Raw genomic sequence first — 19457 nt, 5'->3', positions numbered from 1 at the left:
GAACACCTTTATACATCATGAAGTTTGATTCTCATAAATACCAATAAAGTCTTAAAAATCCAACCAGTGAAAAAGTAATCAAAATAAATGAAAAAGCACAGATAGCATCAAATTGAAACAGACAATCTCTACCAATCCACCCTGAAAACAGAGCCCTTTTGCCTGGAATTAAGCGGACAAGACGAATGGCAAGCTTGAAAATGAGGAAGCGAGGTCAGAACTTGGCACCAGATTATCTAAAGTATGAAGTTCAGTAACAGGGACCTACAGTTTTGCAGGAATGTATCTACAAGAGTACCACTCAGTGAAGCAGTGTTAGAGGAAGCAACGTCTCCACCCAGCCCTGCAGAGAATCAGATTTACAGTAAGCTCACTGACCAGGGAACATCCAGAACCATTTCAGATATCAAACTCGCGCCCCCTGCATTGGAAGTGCAGTCTTAACCACTGGACCACCAGGGAAGTGCCCAGAACCACATATTGAGAACTCCACCCACCTCAGCATCCCCATCATAGTCTGCTCAGACCCTCATCCATGGCCTCCTTGCCTCTTCCTCTTAGCTGCTGCGAGGCTGGGCATCTGCTGTCTCCTCCTCTGATCTCCACTGTCTGTGTTAATCCCGCCCCCAGTTTCTGTATTCTGCAGCATCTGGGGCCCTGTGACTTGGCCAGGGCTGCCCTCTTCATGAGGGAGGGATTTCAAGAGAAGGTAAATAACATGGCTGTGAGCACAGCTTTCATACCGACCACCCCAGAGCCACCCCGTTCTCCTCTATCAGCTCTCACATCTGGGTCATGGTCCCCTCCATGTTCACCCCATGGCCAGACCAGGGCCAGCCCTGTGGCCCAGCATCTCTGATTCGGTTCAGAGCAGCCAGTCTAAGCCTACTCCCTCCACCCACCCACGGCCCTGGGGCATCCTAAAATGCTCCGTTTGATATACTGTGTTTGTTCAGGAAATTTGCCCATTTCCTCCAATTTGTCAAATGTATTAGCACGAAATTGTTCACGATGTTCCCTTATTATCATTCTAACATCTATAGTATCTTTGTAATGACTCTTATTTACCTATTATTGACAATCAGCTTTCCTCTCCTCTTTTCTTACTGATAACCGTGATAGGAGTTTGTTTTACTAATCTTTCAATGTATCGGTGTTTGATTTTGTTCATTTTTCTGTTGTCCATCTGCTTTTTATTTCATTGACATCTGCTCTCTGTTTCACTCCCCCTGCTTTCTGTGGGTTTAATTTGCTATTCTTTTCTCGCTTCTTGACTTCTCAAGTTAAACTTACCTTCTTTTCTAGTAAGTGCAAGAGCTATAAATTTCCCTTAAATAGGACTTTAGATGTAACCTACAAGTTTCAATGTGTCATATTTTCATTATCATTCAGTTCAAAATATTTTGTAATTTCCATTGTGACTTACTCTACATATCTTTCTGTTGCTGATTTTTAAAATTTAACTTCACAGAGATTAGAGGACACACTCTGTATGAGTTCACTGTTTGACATTTGCTTAGATCTCCATTACATTCCTGCTTGGTCTATCTGTAAATGTTTCCTGTGCACTTGAAATGTTTATGCATTTGTTTGGTGTGATGTATGACTGGGTTGACCATGTTGTTACAAGCCAATACTTCTCTGAACAAAGATGCAAAAATCCTAAACAAAATAGCAAGCTGAGTCCAACATATAGGAAAAGAGCAGCATCTTGTGACTCAGTGGGTTTATTCCAGGTTAATATTTGAAAATTGTGTTCAAATCTTCTCCATCCTTGCAGATATTCTGTCTGCTGATCTATCAGTTACCAAGGAAATCTGTTAAAAATCCCCAACTCTAACTGTGGACTTCTTTCTTCCTCCTTTCAATGCTGTCAGCTTTCACTCCATATATCTAAAATCCCAGCCTGTGTATCTAGTATTTGCATTTCCCTCTGAACTCTCTTGTCCTGTGTAGCAGCCTCTGGAGCAACACTCCTCCGCGGTTCACTTTGTCTGATACCGATGACCCTTTTTATGCTGGTGTTTCCTTGGTTTCTCTTTTTTATCTTTTTGTTGTTCAGTCACTCAGTTGTGTTCAACTCTTTGCGACGCCATGGACTCCAGCAAGCCAGGCTCCTCTGTCCTCTATCTCCTGGAGTTTACTCAAACTCATGTCCATTGAGTTGGTGATGCCATTCAACCATCTCATCCTGTCTCTCCCATCCCCTCCTGCCCTCAATCTTTCCCAGCATCAGGGTCTTTTCCAATGAATAGGCTCTTCACATCAGGTGGCCAAAGTATTGGAACTTCAGCTTCAGTATCAGTCCTTCCAATGAATATTCAGGACTAATTTCCTGTAGGATTGACTGGTCAGATCTCCTTGCAATCCAAGGGACTCTCAGGAGTCTCCTCCAGTACCATAATTCGAAAGCATCAATTCTTCGGTGCTCAGCCTTCTTTAAATTCTTTGCTTTAAACCTTTCTGTGTTCTTATCTATAATACATGTTATCTACAAACAATAGATTGTCTTTGAAAAGTAGGCTGATAACCCTTTCTTTTTCCTGTAGTGTTCAGTATGTTGGTAATAATAGGACTATTGGAATATCTGGGTGCTGTCTGCCATCTTGCTACATGGGTTCTATTTGTCCTTTTATGCTTTTTGTTCCTTTAACCTTCCCTCCTTGCCTTCTTTTGAAATTAATCAAGTACCATCCCACTTTTCTCTTCATAAGTCTTTGAGCTGTACACGATGATTTTTGTCACTGTTAGTTGTGACTTCGTAGAGAAGGTGAGACCCATTCAATCCCCACACTTGCCTACCCTCCCACCCTCTGAGCTGTTTGTGCCATGTGTTACTCTCCTACTGGAGTCAAAACCCCCACAAAAAGCCATAAACTTTGCTTTAAATGCTCAGTCTTTCTACAGAGGCTGTTTTCCAGTCTTTCCTGTTGGGTGACAGTGCAGCCCCCCCTTTCTGTTTCTCTGGCAGACGTTGTCTTCACGTGGCCCTGGTCCGTAAGGGGTACTTCTGCTGGCTATAGGATTCTGGTCTCAGAGTTTCTGCAGTGCCCTAGAGACTAGCAGCATTGTTTCTGTTGCAAAGTCAGACATCAATCTTGATGTTGTTCCTTTTAATGTCTCTTTTCTCAGGTTGCTTCCAAGGTTTCTATTTTTGTCTTTGGTTTTCAATAGTTTGACAGCAATGTGCCCAGTTTTGGTGTTTGGTTGTTGTTTTATTTTGGTGTCATTCTGCTTTGGTTCACTGAGCTTCCTGAATCTGTGCAAGGATGTCTTCCATCAGTTTGGGAACACTCTCTGTTGCTGTCTCTCCTGACACTGCTCCACTCTATTTTCTCTCCTCTGGACCCCAGCGCACAAGCACTGGACATTCTTACTGTTCCTAATTGTGTCTTTGCTTGTCCCAATGCCTTTTTTCCAAGTTTCAGCTGGATCTTCTCCATCACTCTCTTCCAGTCCCTGTGCTCTGTCTCGAGTGGTACCCAGACTGCTCTGCATTACTCAGCGCATCCTCAGCCTCACACTTTGTATTTTCAGTTCCAGCAGATTCACTGCATTCTTTTCTACAGATTTTTCTGTCCCTCAAGGACTGTAGCCTTCAAGTCCCACCTGCGCCAATGACTCCCCAGGATGTGTGTGTATGTGTGTGAATGTGTGTCTATGTGTGGCTCTGCCATCACTGCTGGCCACCTGGACCCAATGCCAGGCTGCCTGCATCAGAGAGGCCCATACCCAGGTCCACCGCCATGTACCAAATGCCCATTCTGGTCTGGCAGCCTCAAAAACCATCGTCCACAGGTGTCCATCTCTTGGGGCTCCTTATCTGACTTCAGGGTGGAGCCCTGGGCAAGTCCATCCAGACCGTGAAAGTGCTCCTGGCCATACAACGAGCCAAAAGGACACCCTGGTCACCCTGGCCAGGCCGGCAGAGTCCGTGGAAACCCCAGGACCCAGCTGGAGTCACCTCCGGAGGGGCCAGTCTCTCAGCCCAGGCCTCCAGGTCCGGGGGTGTCGGCCTAGGAGAGACAGACGAATTATGGGCTGTGAGGATGCGACTGACTCAGGGAGACGGTAGCACAGAGGTATGTACCTACTCACTGGGTCCCCAACCAGCCACCATGGGATGACCGTCACACCTCCAGAAAGGAAGCCTGAGCGGACACGTGAAAAATCCACATCAGCACAGCACCAGCCCCTCCCACTGAAACACCCCGGTTTCAAACGCACGGAAATAGCATTTGATTTATTTCAAATTACAAAACATGTGCTCAAACTCTCCCTCCTTGAAGATTTTTTTCTTCAGGGAAATAATGGAACCTAACAGACCTGTCTTTAAATAACTACCTGAGACACAGGAAGTGGATCTCAGATGCCTGGTAACAAACACACAGCCGCCAGCACCGCAGCAAAACCCGCTTGAGACCGACCAGCACCGTTCAGGGCTTTTAACCCACTGCTGTAGGAGTCTCTACACTGGGGAAAATTGCCCCTTAGAAGCATTGTAATTTAAATATCAAAGCTGATTTAATGTCACAGATGTTGCAACTATTACTGCAAAGCCGACACCTGCATCACCCTGAGTGACACGGGGCCAAGGGGATTGTGGGGCAGAGGGTGGATGGAAAGCAGCCACGACCACACAGGCTCACCCAGGACACGCTGAGCATGTGGGTTCTGGGCACTGGGCCCAGTGGACAGGCGTCTGGCCGGCAGCCCTCGCGTCTTACCTGGGCTGGGGAGGCGGCCGGCTCCCTGGGCTCCGTCTGGCCGGTCACCAGAGCGGGCATCCGGGGCTCTGAGTGCAGGAGGGCGAAGGGGCCGGAGGGAGGTGACTTGGGCTGGTGCCAGGTCCTGGGGACACAGGAAACGAGTCTCACCCGCGTGAACGGACGCCAGCTGGCGGGCTGTGGAGAGTTCGGGGAGCGTTGTCTTTGGCCATCCTGCAGTGAGCTGCACGCTGCCATGTCATGAGGCCTGAGTCTCGCTGGATGAGGTTTCTATCTGCTTGCCACTCCCAAGCATCTGGGTCTCCGCACATGCTTTGTCTGGGGGGTGGTCTGGCTACGACAGGGTAGTCTACCCAGAAAGTCAGAACGCGCAGCAAGGATACAGCACATGCCCAACCATGCCTGGAGGAAGGATCTTCTAGAAAGTCCTTCTAGGTGTGTCAACCTGGCTATTTACCTGTAAGGGTGGTAATACCTAAGTCAAATGCCCTTTCATAGGAGAGTGTTTAAGGTCCCATATCAAGCCAGACTCAAGTGAAGGTCCTTAATTCATGTAAACACCAGAAGGAAATATTCTTTAAACCACAATCAGAACAAAACCCAGCTGCTTCCCTGACAGACATCGGGGGCAGTGCATGGAGAAATGTGGGCAGGGGGGCCTGTGACTGGCGGCCCCATCCAGGGCAGACCCCGCCTGCTGCCAACCCAGGTCTGCGTTCTCTCCTGTAGGAGCACATCCTTCCACAGAGACAGGACAGCACTGCCACTGCTGTGAGATAGATCCTCGTGTGTTCCCAGCAGCCACGACGGCGACACGCACAGGACGTCGGGGTTTCTGGGAGGTTGGGGACGCACTGCCCTCAGGCCTCGGCCTCCAGTGACCAGGGCAACCGCTTCATCTCCAGTTTGTTCCCAAGAAATAAAGGTTACTTGTATTCTCATGGCATTTTTCAAAGTCCCTCCCGGATCAACACACACCCACAAACATGGCTCGGGAAACAGCACGTTTGGCACCACAGAGGTGCTTGCCATGGTTTCTATTCAGTGAACAGAGACTTTTAACCAGTGGGATGTCAGCCTCCTACTGCAAATGTAATAAAAGCAAAAAAAAAAAAACTTAAACTGAAGCAAAACGAAAAGTACGCAAGTCCTCTCACGGAGAAATCAGTTAAACACTGGAGATCCACCAACAAAACCATCTGTGGAGCTTAACTGCCAAGCCAGACGTGATCAGACCTGGGAGAACAACTGAACACGGTTTTCTTGGAGGCTCCAGAACTGTCCAGGAAGGACCTTCAGTTACTGCTAGGCACTGTCTGCAGATCTGATGGTTCTCTTAATTAAACATGTGCTGATACCACCCCTTGCTTCTGCAACACTGTGTGCCTGGCCGGCCATGCTGACCACAGGGCTCTCCTCTGGAGATTGGGATGACCTGACAGGGCCCAGGAGTCCCACTCAGCACACCGCACACCATGGAGCCACCCTCGTCAGACAGCATGATGAAGAGTGCCCTTCCCCCACTGCTCCAGCCACGAGCTATGGCTGCTGGGATGTCAGCCCAACAAATCCCCCAACATCACAAAAGGCTTAGGCCCAGAAAAATCTCATCAACAAGCACCTCGAGGAACCTGAGGGTTAGAGTTGGGAAAGAGACCCTACAGCCCCCTCATACCAGACCAGGAGTGAGGGACTCCCAGCACCTCGGCACAGGGCCCCACTTTCCTTCCGGGTCTCCCTGGAGGAAGCGTGGCAGCCTCTGTGCCCATGAGCTTGGAGGGGTCTCCACCTGGGACCTCGGGTGGCAGAGCCTCTGCATTGCTATCAGTGGTGCCCAGTGTGAAGCCATGCTTCCCTTCCAATGTGTTTTTAGGTCCTCAGCTCACACTCCATCCCATGCTCCCCAGGATGGTGAGCTCTCTGGGGGTGCAGGCCCATGCTGGGCGGCACCCAGGAGGGACTCCCCATCCGCACAGAGGACAGGACCATCCCTCCTGTGACCACATGGTTCAGTACAGAAGGGCTGCCCCCACCTCCTGGGGCCTCTGACACACAAGGTTCACGCACCAACTAGGAGAACCCCAAAAAAAGCCAGAACAACTGTTCTGCTCTGCAGGGGATGCCCCCATCTCCCCACACCCTACCCTAAGCTGCTCCTGCCACGACACCCACAAAGCTGCCCAGCTGTCCCTTCAGCTCCTGTGGACTTGCCAACTCTAAACCCCAGATGCTGCAGACGCCCTGGGACCACTTCCTTAACTACGGGTTTTTGTGAACACGTTCAGGGTTTGATCTGAGTGGTAAACGGAATGACATTGGGGAGCGTTTGTCACACGGACTTGGCTTACACATCCACATTTTATACTCACAACAGCTGTGTAAACGACACTATTCCCATTTCTCAGATGCAAAGAAGTGAGACCTAAACATGTTTTCAAAAGTGTGTTCATCAGCCTTGAGGGATTCAGCCCTGGGTCTGACTTCACAGCCAGGTTCTTCGACAGCCCCAACGGCCACCTCCCTCGGACTCTGGTAGGAGAAGCAATGAGAACGGGCACGCTGCTCTCCACGTTGGCCTTTATTAGCCACAAGCAATTTCCATCACAGACACTCAGGATATTTTAGTGCTCGTGAAAGCAAAGTTGTGAAGATATTGTTTTTAAGATTAGAGTGAAAATTAAAGACACTCTTCCCAGATGCCCAAAACCGGCTGTAGCTTTTCCTTTGTTTCCTTCAGTGGTGCTCAGGGACCACACAAAGCCCTGCCAGCCACACACGCTGGACTGTAGAACCCTGGACCGGCCCATTCCCCACACCCTCTGCACTCAGCACTGCCCTTTCTGGGGTGTGTCATACTGCCCCGAAAAGGGAAACGGGGCCACACCTGGCTCTTCCTTACGGACACCAACCTGCCAGGGTGTCTGGAGACATAGTCACGACGGTCCCCTGCGCACCCAGGACAAGGGATGTACAGAACACCTGAGCCTAGGGGGAGCAGCTCCCGCCCAGGGTGGCCCCCCCGGGGACTCAGCCAGCACCGCTGTACCTTATGGGCTTCTTGGGTCACTCCGTCATTTGCTTCCGAGCAACTGGAACTCAGCAGGAGACATTTAAGGTGTAAGCACAACACCCAAATCCTTTTCACATCTGAGGCGGGGGCAGCAGCACTGCCCGGTAAGGGCGGATCCGCACGCTGGCCACGCCCCAGGCAGGACGAGGCGGTGCCGGCGGGGCGTGGCCAGCAGAGGGAGCCCGAGTTCGGCCGTCCGGAGGCCGCCCAGGCGCCAGTCCTCCGCAAGGCACAGAGGTGCACTCGTCAGCTGATCAGGGCTTAGGGTTAGATGCATGATTTCAGGGCTTCCCAGGCGGCGCAAGTGGTAAAGAACCTGCTTGCCAATTCAGGAGACATAAGAGACGCGGGTTCAATCTCTGCCATGGCAACTCACTGCGGTATCCTTGCCTGGAGAATCCCATGGACAGAGGCGCCGGGCAGGCTACGGTCCACGGGGTCGCAAAGAGTCGGACACGACTGAAGCAACTTAGCAAGCACGAACGCACGCCTCGACTTCAAGTATGAAACATTCGGATAAGCACACTGCTGCTTCCCTCCCAGTGCCCCCGACAGCCCCCCATCACAGGCCCCGCGACCCATCGCGACCCCCACGTTCGCACAGCACCCTCAGCACCGCATCATGGGCTGAGGCTCCTCACTCCCGCCGAAAGTGGGCGCCGCGGCACTTACGGGACAGGGAATGGGCACCCTTGGGCAGGTACTCCAGCAGCAGGGAGCTGTCTTCCCCGAGCACGTCCGCCTTCAGAGCCAGCAGGCTGTTCTTACTCATGAGCGCCGCCCGCAGGTTGGCCACGGCGGTAGCCTGGTGCAACGCGTCGTCCTTCTCGGGGGTGAGGGGCGCGCCTAGGTAGCTGCCTTCTCCTCCCAGGAGCCCCTCGTCCACATGCGCGAGGAACTCTGGCCTCTCCCCTCGGCTGTCCGAGCTGCTGGCTTCAGCAATGGTCAAGTCCGCGTCTGGGGAGGAAAACACACGTTAGAGACGTTGCAGGCGACTCGAGAACCTTCTGAACAGCCAGCAGGCAAAGCTGGAGCCAGGAGCTTCCCGGCCCCCAGCTGCTTGTCATCAAGCCTGATCCCGTCCTGCCATGAGGTCTCAGGACAGCAGTGATGTCACAGCCAAGACTTCGGATGGGGTTCAACCCACAACACGGCGGGTGGGGGAGAGGGGAGCCCACCCAGGATAAGGGGTGTGCTCTGAGTATCTGGGTAATTTCATCTCTCAGAGAAGGGGTGACCGTCAGAATGGATCAAAGAGCCTAAAGGACACAACCCTTAGGAAAGCTCCAGCCTCAGACTGGGCCACAGTCTCAGTGGTGACACCAAGGTGAGCACTGAAACAGATTAAATTGAACTTTGTCAAAACCAAACCTTCGGAGGCCTCCAAGGACACCGTCAAGCAAAACACGAGGACAGATCAGGAATAAATCCCTGCAAACTGTGCCCAGACATGAGATTCCACCCAGACTCCGCAAAGGAACCTCAGAGCTCAGTAAGAAGAGAGACACCCCAGTTTCAAAGATATTTGAACAGATACTTGTCCAGAGAAAATGCATAAATGGCCAATGGGGGTGCTCAATGTCATCTGTCATCAAGGAAATACAGCTTGGCACCAGGAGGCCCTTCACTCCTACCAGTGCCCACCGGGCGTGGGGTCCTGGAGCCCCCCAGGCTGCTGTAAGAATATAAAGTGATGTAGCCTCAGTGTAGGAGCTCAGGTCCTCAAAAGGCTGGATATGGAGTGGCCTCACGGCCGGCATTCCCATTGGTAGGAGGATGTCCATGCTCAGAGTGACAGCACCCGTCAGGGTCAGAGGTAGAGCAGCCCGAGTGCCCGCCTACAGGTGAGGGACAAACAGGGTGTGGTCCATCTATGCAGTGGAATGTGATTGAGCATAAACAGGAATGACGCTCCGGCACAGGCCACAAGGTGGATGAATCTCGACATGTTATATTCAGTGAAAGCGAAACAAACACTGTCCTCTGATTCTGCTCATGTGAAATACTCAGAGAGGGAAACCCATGGAGAATGAAGAAGACTGGGAGTTGCCAGGGGCTGGGGGAGATGGGGGGATCTTGGGTGACTGCAGATGCCCGAAGATGGGCCGGTGCCAGACGGACCCCAGGGAGAGCTGCTGCCTGGCCAGGGCTCCCCAGGAACAAGTGGACACTGGAGAAATCAAAATAGAAACAGGAAAGCAAGCTCCTTCCCGAGACAGAGGCAAGTAGGGGAGGAGGGATGGGCCGGGTTCTCCCACCCCTGCACTGTCTTGGGGGGTGGCGCTGGTGGTTGGAGGGAGACCGGGTCACCTCAAATGTGAAGTCGTGGGACAGAAACGCAAGCTGGTCCCTGAAATGACAGGTCCCTCCTCAGACCTGGGAAGCAGGGGCCGAGTGGAAATCAGAGACTTGGACCAACTTAAGCATTATGCCCCTGATATGGACACGGCCTCACACACCTGGGAAGTGGGGGCAGCAGGCACCAGGCTGTACCACAGGGGACCTCCACCTGGACAGGTCTAGCCCAGGGATCCAGACGCTCGGAGCCACAATCCAGGGACCCTTCCAGCTACTGCCAACAGAGGTTTCTGGAGGATATTTTATTTTTTTCAAACTATACACCTTTTTAATATTTTTTTTTGCCAGCTCTTCAATTTTATATCAGCACTGACTTTGCACTGCTAGCCACTAACTGTAGGGATTAAGTAAATTGAAATGAAGGCTTTGCCTCTCTTGGCCTGGCTCCTGGAAGAGACTTAGGTGGTTCTGATTCCCGGGGCTGGAAGGGCCAGGATCCAGGACTGACAGGGTGGTGGGGGCCTGCTTCCAGCTTGCAGACAGCCTCCTCCCCACTCTCCTTGCCCCAGCCAGTGTGTGGAGGGCCTCTGATTACCCCAAGGACTTGCTTGCTGGCCCCACCTCCAAACACAAGGATTCAAGATATGGATTCTGGGGACAGAAACATTCAGCCCACAACAGGCTGAAAACTAAAAAAACACCAGATTTAAAAAGCAAAATTTATTGAAATTATATTAACAATTTAAGTTCAAAAGCTTGTCAAAGAAATCAAGATAAGCTGAGAGATTCCTGCCACATGTGAAAAGCTAAAGGCTGGGTTTTGGGGAAGGATATCTGGCAAGTGAGAACTGCAATGAAACAGTGAACCGGCTTCCAGCTGCAGTGCAGTCGTTGGTGGGGGGCAGGGCGGGAGGGGCTGGTGAGCTCTAGCCAGACACACCCCCAGGGTGACCACCCTAGGTGCTTGCAGTGAGCGGTGAGGGTCCACAGGGTGTAGGGTGACAGTGAAGGAGATTAAAGCCATCAATGGAGGATTTCTCTCACGAATGCTTAAGACTCAGAAAAGGCACCACAAGGCCAGGAACTCAGTCAGCCCCCCTGTGGCGGCTCGATGACCTCACCTAGAGTCCTTGCAGGAACACTAAGGAACCCACAGCCCCCAGCAGTGTGACTGGTTGAGCAGAAATGCCTACCTCCCAAGTCCTTCAGTCTTTCTGCTGGGCACCTACCCAGGACATCTCCTAATATAAGGACCAGGTGGCGCTAGTGGTAAAGAACCCACCTGTCAATGCAGGTTAGACATAAGAGACATGGGTTTGATCCCTGGTTTGGGAAGATCCCCTGGAGGAGGGCATGGCAACCCATTCCAGTATTCTTACCTGGAGAATCCCATGGACAGAGGAGCCTGGTGGGTTATAGTCCATGGGGTCATAAAGAATTGAACACGACGGAGCAACTTAACACGCATGCAAGTACCATACAGTGAAACATGGAAGGAATGGGTCTACTATGAAGACGGGAGTCATGAAGGAGACCGGGGAGGACCAAGGGTCCCTAACTGTCCAACATCACCTCGACAGTCGAGGCTCACGGACAGCACGGCCTAGGATGTATTGTTCAAGTGAGAAAGCAGAGCAAAGTGCCCAGAAGGCAGCATATGAGGCCTACCCTGGGTCCGGATCCTGAGCCTCCTGCTGGACAGATGGGCCAGGAGCCTGGCAAGGGGACAGGGGGCCGGAGGTGGAGGCTCAGGCCCGAGGGCAATGCACTTATGCCTACAGGGCTGAGCCTGACACCAGGAGAAAGGGCAGAGCCCCTTCCAAGGCCCTTCTAGACCACAGCTGGATTTCAAAAAGAGAGCTTTAAGATGAGGTCAAAGTGAAATTCTACAAACAGAACAGGAAGTTGAAAGCAGTGTTTACATTGCAACAAATCCTTTCATAGATAAAGAGTCTGTCTGATGTCACTTAAACCCACTGAAGCAGGCTCTTACTGTTATCAAAAAGCTAAAATCATCCCCAGTGTCCCGGGGGTGGAGGGTGGGGACCTGTGAGGAGGCATGGCTTCTATGGTAACTTGATATTCATGGGTTAGACTCAGAACGTGTTTCATGCTGCTCTGAGGAGGATCCCAGTTGGAGCCAGGAGAGCTGGGGCACCAGGCTCTGACCCAAGCTTCAGGGAAGGCCTCCAGCCCAAGCCACTAGCCACCATGCATGACAGGACTGTCTCCAAGTGCCCTCTGGGCAGGGACATCTCCTGAGCAAGGACATGAGGACCCTGGGGGTCCTTCCTTCAGCTGCTGGAGCTCATCCACCAAGTGATGGCCCTGGAAACCCCTCACCTCACATTTCTCCTCTGAAGAGTCTTTTGTGGCAAACTTAGACTTGGTGACTCAGAAAAAAGCTTTAAATGGTGACGTTAAAAAACTGACAAGCCAGGAGCCAGACATGTGATGACCGCCTAGGCCTTGCTGTTAGTCGTGGGCAGTGGACCCCATCCGGGCCGCCTGGAGACACTGCAGCACCATTCTTGGATACAGCAGACCACAGCAGCACTGCCCGGAGCTGGACAGGGAGATCAGCCGCCTAGACGAGGGCCAGAGTGCGTCCAGCCTTTTCACACACCTGTGATGGCAGGAAATGTCCCCATGCCAACCTCCAGGCCAGCAGAAAGCCACTCAGGGCTTCTTCCCCAGCCAACCTCTCTCTGATAAACAAGGCAACCAGAAGAGAAAATATCAACGTTTAACTGTAAAAGGACAAGTGTTAAATGTAAAGATGAATTCAAGAGCAGAAAACAGGGGCAGGGTTGTTCCTTCTTCCTATAAGTGATACACTGTAAACATTGGACATTTTCACTCAACCTTTAGCTGAAACAGAAAAGCGATCATAATTAAAACAAGCAGAATTTCTAGACAATTAAACTAGATGATGCAGTATGAACTGCAAATATATGCAAATATATATGAACTACATATATATCTATACGCATAGACACATATAAACATATATACGTATATATGTGTAAAGTGTTGTCACCACCAACTACCTCTCATTGGTGTGTGGTTTAACTTCCCACATAATGGAATACTGTAACCTGTTTTAAAAAAGATAAGGAAGGCTTCTGTGCACTGATGCTGCAAATCTAGCAATAATAAAATAAGTACGATGGTGTGTACAATATGCTACTTCCAATGTAAACAGGAAAAAATAATATATTAGTTTCTTTTCATTCACAAATTCTTGAAAAACCCAAGAATAACTAACAGTGATTTTTGATCTGATAGGTTGGCCTCCAGGCAGATGAATGTCAAGGACAGCTGGAAGATACTCATGATATACATTTTTATACTTTTTGGTTTTTGAATCACTCCATTAAATTAGAAAATAAGAAACATCTTTTGAAAGACAGTGCTGAAAATGTATGGACATAATACCAATAAAGATACCTCTCAAAAAAAAAAAAAAAAACAAACAGATGATGAAGTAGAGGGCACATGTCCAGGGCCTGGGGTGGGGGCAGGGCCGCCCTGCCACTGGGGCCTGGGCACACAGCAGGCATTAGGTTGCTAAGATTTCCCCAAATCTCACACTTCACAATTCTCAGGGCTGCTCCCCCGCTGCCTGTCACAGTCCTTCTGCAGATGCCCAGCCCCACCCAGCCCAACCTGGCACCTCTTGTCCAGGGAACAGGCGCCTGCGTCCGCAGCTGTGCACACAGCAAAACGCAGCAGAACCTTCAGGACAAGTGAAAACGGCCAAGACCAGGCCCTGGGAGACTCCACCCCCAACTTACAGCTCAAACCAGACCTCAGTCCTAACACTCGCTAGATCTCACAAACAATGTAAAAACAAAGTTCAAAAAACAAATTATGCACCTTGTCCAAAATTTACATTCTTACTTTATGTGTCTAAGGTGTATTATTTCTCAAGTGTCATGCTTTTTATCCATGTTAAAATCAAGTTATTTCATTTTCTATCACTAACCAAAAGTTTTCACTTCATAAAAGAAACTCTCTTTAATTAAGAAAAAAAAAAAAAAACCTATATAGTCAGCAAGGTAGTTCCACAGGCAGATGATATCAGAACAGCTGGACACCACATGGAGAAGGTAACTGTGAAGGCTAACCCATCACATGCAAAGAATAGTGTACGGCCCACGCCAGTGGTCACACTCAATCCTCTGGGAAAACCACAGGAGAAATCTTTGTGACCTAAGGCAGAGGTTCCTTGGAGAACCTCTGAACCACAAAAACAACAACAAAAATTCACACACCAGACTTCATCAAAATTTAAAATGTGTGCGTGTGTGCTCAGTTACGTTGGACCTTGAAACATTGTGGCCTTACAGGCTCCTCTGTCCATGGGATTCTCCAGGCAAGAATACTAGAGTGGGTAGCCATTACCTTCTCCAGGGGATCTTCCTGACCCAGGGGTCAAACCCAAGTCTTATGTTCTCCTGCATTGCAGGCAGGTTCTTTACCACTAGCGTCACCTGGGAAGCCCCTTTCCAAATGTGTATGCTTTTCAAAAGACTCTGTTACGGGAAAACACGAGTCAGAGACTGAGAGAATGTTTTCAGAACACATGCCTGGCAGGCGAACAGACACCTGGAGGACGGTCCGCTCAGCCAAAACGCTTCCCCAGGAGGAGAGTTGATGTCAACTCGGATGCTCATCTTTGGGGTAGGACCCCGGCCAGTGGGATCCCTGGAGTGCAGGGTGCCGGATGGCCCAGCACTCAGACCTGCCACTAGGCACAGCCCTGAGCAGATGCCACTCAAAGGCAGATGGGGAGGCTAGTAGACCCTGAGAAGACGCTCACTGAAACCATGAGGAGACCCCCACCCCCACGCCCTCCAGAATGGCTAAGGTTTAAACATGAACCCAAACCACTGTCTGCGTGACACTGGCACAAGTATGCCTCACATCACCACCTGGTTCCTCGCACACACCACCTGACAGCCCAGTCCGGGAGGCATCAAGGCAAATCACACCAAGACTCATCTGGGACGTTCAAGGCAGCTTGACCATCACAGCTGGAAACCACACAAACTACGTGTCCATCGGCAGCTGTGTTACAGCTGAGAACAGAATACCGCTTGGCAGTGAAGGAATGATCTGAGGTCTCATGGTGGCTGGAGCAACTCCGAGAGCAGGTTAGCAACCACCTGGACAGACAGAGGTTCCCTAGGCTGTGGAGGGAAGCAGCCCAGGGTCCTCTGGTGGTGACTGAGCGGGACCAGGTCGGTGAACACGTCACTGTGTGACATGCTCGCTTGTAGCTCCCAAGTTGGCATGAGATGGGTGGAAGGGTCCAGAGACTGAGGGGATGTTTTGTCCTCAAAAGGCACATGAAAGGTGTGGGTCCCAGCCTCAGAAATGCGGGCTCTGGTAAGAAGCTGGCCACGTTGAGCTGGGGCCCTGCTGTCTGCTGCTCCCTCTGAAATGCGCAAACGAGGTGAGATTGGATGATCAGATAAACATGTAAACACAGCAAAACATTAGCAGGTAGAGAATCTCAGATGGCAGGTGGGCTCACGGTCCATTTTTTTCAACTTTTCTCTGAGTGTGAGTATCTCCCCAATAAAATGGCCAGGAGAGAGACAATAAATTATTCAAACCTTACAGTTAGAATCTGTGCAGCTTACTGAATGTATACCATCACTAAAACAATAGGAAAGGGGTGGTGGTTTTCTTCAAACACCTTGTTATTGTTTGTCCCCCAACTGTCCCCAGGTGTCTGGGGCCTCACCTCCGAGACCATTAATGTGTCGCCTCATATGGCAAAAGGGACTCATCAGGTCCTTGAGATGGGAGATCACCCTGACCCTCCCTGTCCACACAAGCGTCCATCTCAGAGGAAGAGGGAGGTGGGAGGGCCAGAGCCAGCGAAGGGGACACGGCACCAGAGCTGAGATCTGAGGGATGTGGGGCCCCCAGCCAGGGGTCGAGGAACCTTTGGAAGCTGGAAAAGGCTGGGATTCTCCCCTGAGCCCAGAAGGTCCAGCCCTGGGGACCCACGGTTGCCATCTGAGGGCGAGAGAGGCTATGGCAGGGCTGCCTCCACCACTAAGTTCGTGGTCAGCTGTCACAGCAGCAGCAGGGAGCAGCCCCCACAAACACCTCGAGGTCGGCTTCAAACACACAGGCACCAGCACCGAGGGTGGCAGCAGAGGGTCCCTCACGTTCCCCTGGTCAGGACAGGGCCCACGGCTCAGGAAGGGGCCCCCCACGGACTCCACCAACAGCAGACTGATCGGGAGAAACCAGCACCCGGAGGCTGAGTCAGGACGCACCATCCGGGGAGGGGTCCCCAGGACAGGTGTGGGGGTGGGCATGGGGGTGTCTGGGGGTGGGTGTGGGGATGTCTGAGGCTGTGGGGGGTGTATAGGGGGTGGTGTAGGGGTGTCTAAGGGGGTGTGGGGGTATCTGGGTGTGAGTGTGGGGGTGTCTTGGGGCCTGGGTGTGGGGATGTCTGGGACTGTGGGGGGTGTCTGGGGGATGGTGTAAGGATGTCTAAGGGGGTGTGGAAGTGTCTGGATGTGAGTGTGGAGGTGTCTGCGGGCTGGGTGTGGGTGTGTCTAGGGCTGTGGGGGGTGTCTGCGGGGTGGTGTAGGGGTGTCTGGGGGTGGTATGGGGTGTCTGCAGAGGTGTGGGGGTCTCTGGGAGTGGGTATGGGGGTGTCTGAGGGTGGGGGTGTCTGGGGGAGGTCAGGCCTCTGCCAGCTGAATAGCTGTGATATGGCCTTTCTGGTGTGTATGTTCTGCCTCTGTTTTTAAAAAATTTTTTAAATGCAGTAGCATGAAACTTTTCAAATGAACAGTTAAAAAAAATAACACTCACAACTCCTTTTAAAATCTTCATTTAAATGTAAGCTTCCAAGCTGTGCTTTTAAGTGCGTATATATAAATGCACATATACACCACTGGGCATTTCAACACAACCAGAGCCCCTTTGTCTCCGGGGGGGCAAGGGCAGTGGGCTCAGGCCCCACCCTTGTCGGCACCTAGGAGCGTCGCCGTCAGTGTCCAAATACCAGAAGAAAACACACATATGGTAAAAAGGACAAAACGCCTCAAGTTCAAATCAAAACAGGACTCACTGAGGCGGCAAAAAAGGCAGGTGGCGTTCCTATCAGGCCAGCGGTGGTGCTGCCCGAGGGTGAGGTGACCTGAGAGCAGGGAGAGCAGAAACGCACCCTTGGAAGCTCCCAGCCAGCGCTGGCCATGGAGGGGCCCCAGCCCAACCCCCGCACGTCTGTCCCGAGTGGAACCCCATGGGTCCCGAGAGGGACCACTGGCCTTGCTCACCTGTCACCCCCAGGGGCCCTGCCATGTCCTGACCACCCAGATCGAGACCCTGCAGCTCAGCTCTTCACGGGGGCAGCGGCCCTGGGAGGACCAGCCTCCACTTCCACGTCTGGAAAGATGAGAAGCCTCAGGGCCTCTGGCTTCATGAACTGAATCTTCTAGAAAGTCCAGGAACTTCCATTTTGGCAGAAACGAAGCTTTGTTGGCCTCTCAGTAAAGCCATGCCCACGGTGATGAAGGCTTAAGTCCAGGTGGTAACTCAGAAGTGTGGCCTTGGGCCAGGGTGAGGCAGCAAGTGGGGCACAGGCCGGGGATCTCAGGGCTGAGCCCTGCCCCCCTCAGGCCCCTTCCACAGTGCCCCGCTCTGCTGGGTCAGCACTGGATCCCTCACCTCCCTTCTCAACAGCATGTCTTCCCCCACGTTCCCAACCGAATGACCTGACGAAGCCCACTGCTGAGGTGTCCAGGCACTGGCAGCCCCCTGACCACAGCTCTGAGGTCAAGCAGACGGATTCCAAGCAATTCTGCTCATTCCTGCAGGGAAAACGTCTGGGGGCCCAGCCGAGGGAGAGGCCACCAGCTTGGAGTTCCGAGGGGCTAAGAAGCGACCCCTCTGACCTGGCCAGGGCAGGCCGGGCCCTGGTCCCAAGCGTCTGCTCCCACCCTGAGCTGGACAGCAGCCCTGGGCTCAGAGCAGCCACAACAACCTCGGGAGGCCACCTGCACCCCTGAACCTGCTCTGCAGTTCTGACACACCCTTCACAATCCCGGGATGCCAGGTCCACCCTTACCAAGGTCCAGACATGAAGAAGTCCCTCACGAGACACACACACTTTACTTCAGCTCAGAAATTTGTATCTGCAGATCCTCTTGGGAATCAGTGTGGGATGTTGGGATGAGCTGGCCAGGCTCTCCTGCCTGGCACAACCTTTGAACTAGCAGCTACAAAACCACCATACTGAAGGCTTACAACCTGGGGATCGCAGACAAAGGGGTGAGACAGGAGCCTGGCCTGTACACCTCGTACTAGCATGTTTAAACGCTGCTCCCCACAAGCCATCACACAGACAGGCTGTGACCTGGAGGCACATTTCAATGGATGTTTTCTTGGAAGCTGCTGAGTTACAAAGCCTGCTTGGAAAAATCACTCTTAAACGCTAACAGGCCCCAGGGTCCCCAAAGCCGAGGGGGGACACACAGAGGACAAGGTGGTGGCCCTGCTGCAGGGCTGGGCATCTGAGCATCTTCATCAAGGGCCTTGAACCATCAGCAGGAACCTCCTGACACGTTCCTTGGAAAAGGCCTGTTCTCCTATAAATGGGGTGAGAATAAACAAAAATACTCTCTTCTAAGATGTAATAAATCTTTAATGAAAGCAAACCCTCCTCCATGAGGGATCATGATTTAGACTTCCAAGCCCCAGCCCAGGGAGGGCGGAGGAATAAATGGCCACCATGATGGGCAGAGCCATCCCACGCAGCCCACACCTCAGGTCCTCATCTTAGCAACTCGGGGGAAATCTGGCAGTTGCCTTGGTAACCCGAGGGATTTCAGACAGCAGCAAGAGTACATGAGCCGAAATCACTTGTTGGATTCCAAAAACACCTTCTGCTCGACAACTGCTTTTAAAACATCAAACCCACGGGCTCATAGAGCGCCCTCATTCTTAACTTGTTGAGGGACTCTTCAATCTAGAGGCCTCCATCCCTGCTGCCCACCAGTGTAGGACCAGGAGGGGAAGGCTCTTCAGCCCTGACCCCAACAAGGTTCCCTAAGTCAGTCCCTGTGGACGCTCCTCTCAAGGCTTCAGTCAGAGCTAAGGGACATTTACTTGTCACGGAGGGAGCCGACACAACCGCCAGCAGGGCGATAGGTGGCCTTTCCAGCAGCTCAGAAACTTAACCTTCTTCTGATTTAGTTCAGGTAAACTCCAGCGGTTCTGGAGGGCTGCCCATCATGGACACAACCAGGGGGTGGGCACTGCTGGCATCCTACAGACCCCAGGACGCCACCTCGCACGGAGCCAACCCTTTGAGGTTGCAACAGGCT

At 51.8% G+C, this 19457-nt stretch overlaps 1 protein-coding gene across 2 annotated transcripts in view; it reads right to left on the bottom strand.

The window, feature by feature from the left end:
* ZBTB46 (zinc finger and BTB domain containing 46) overlaps positions 1 to 19457 on the bottom strand; it is a 49704-nt gene that overhangs the window by 9170 nt on the left and 21077 nt on the right. For both annotated transcript variants that reach the window (XM_061126814.1, XM_061126815.1), the window contains exon 3: positions 8470 to 8754. In XM_061126814.1, the coding sequence (XP_060982797.1) occupies positions 8470 to 8754 (285 nt within the window). The remainder of the gene's footprint in view (positions 1 to 8469; positions 8755 to 19457) is intronic.

Source organism: Dama dama, chromosome 23 (genome assembly GCF_033118175.1).
Source record: "Dama dama isolate Ldn47 chromosome 23, ASM3311817v1, whole genome shotgun sequence".
Taxonomy (NCBI): domain Eukaryota; kingdom Metazoa; phylum Chordata; class Mammalia; order Artiodactyla; family Cervidae; genus Dama; species Dama dama.
This window is presented reverse-complemented; position numbering and strand designations above follow the sequence as displayed.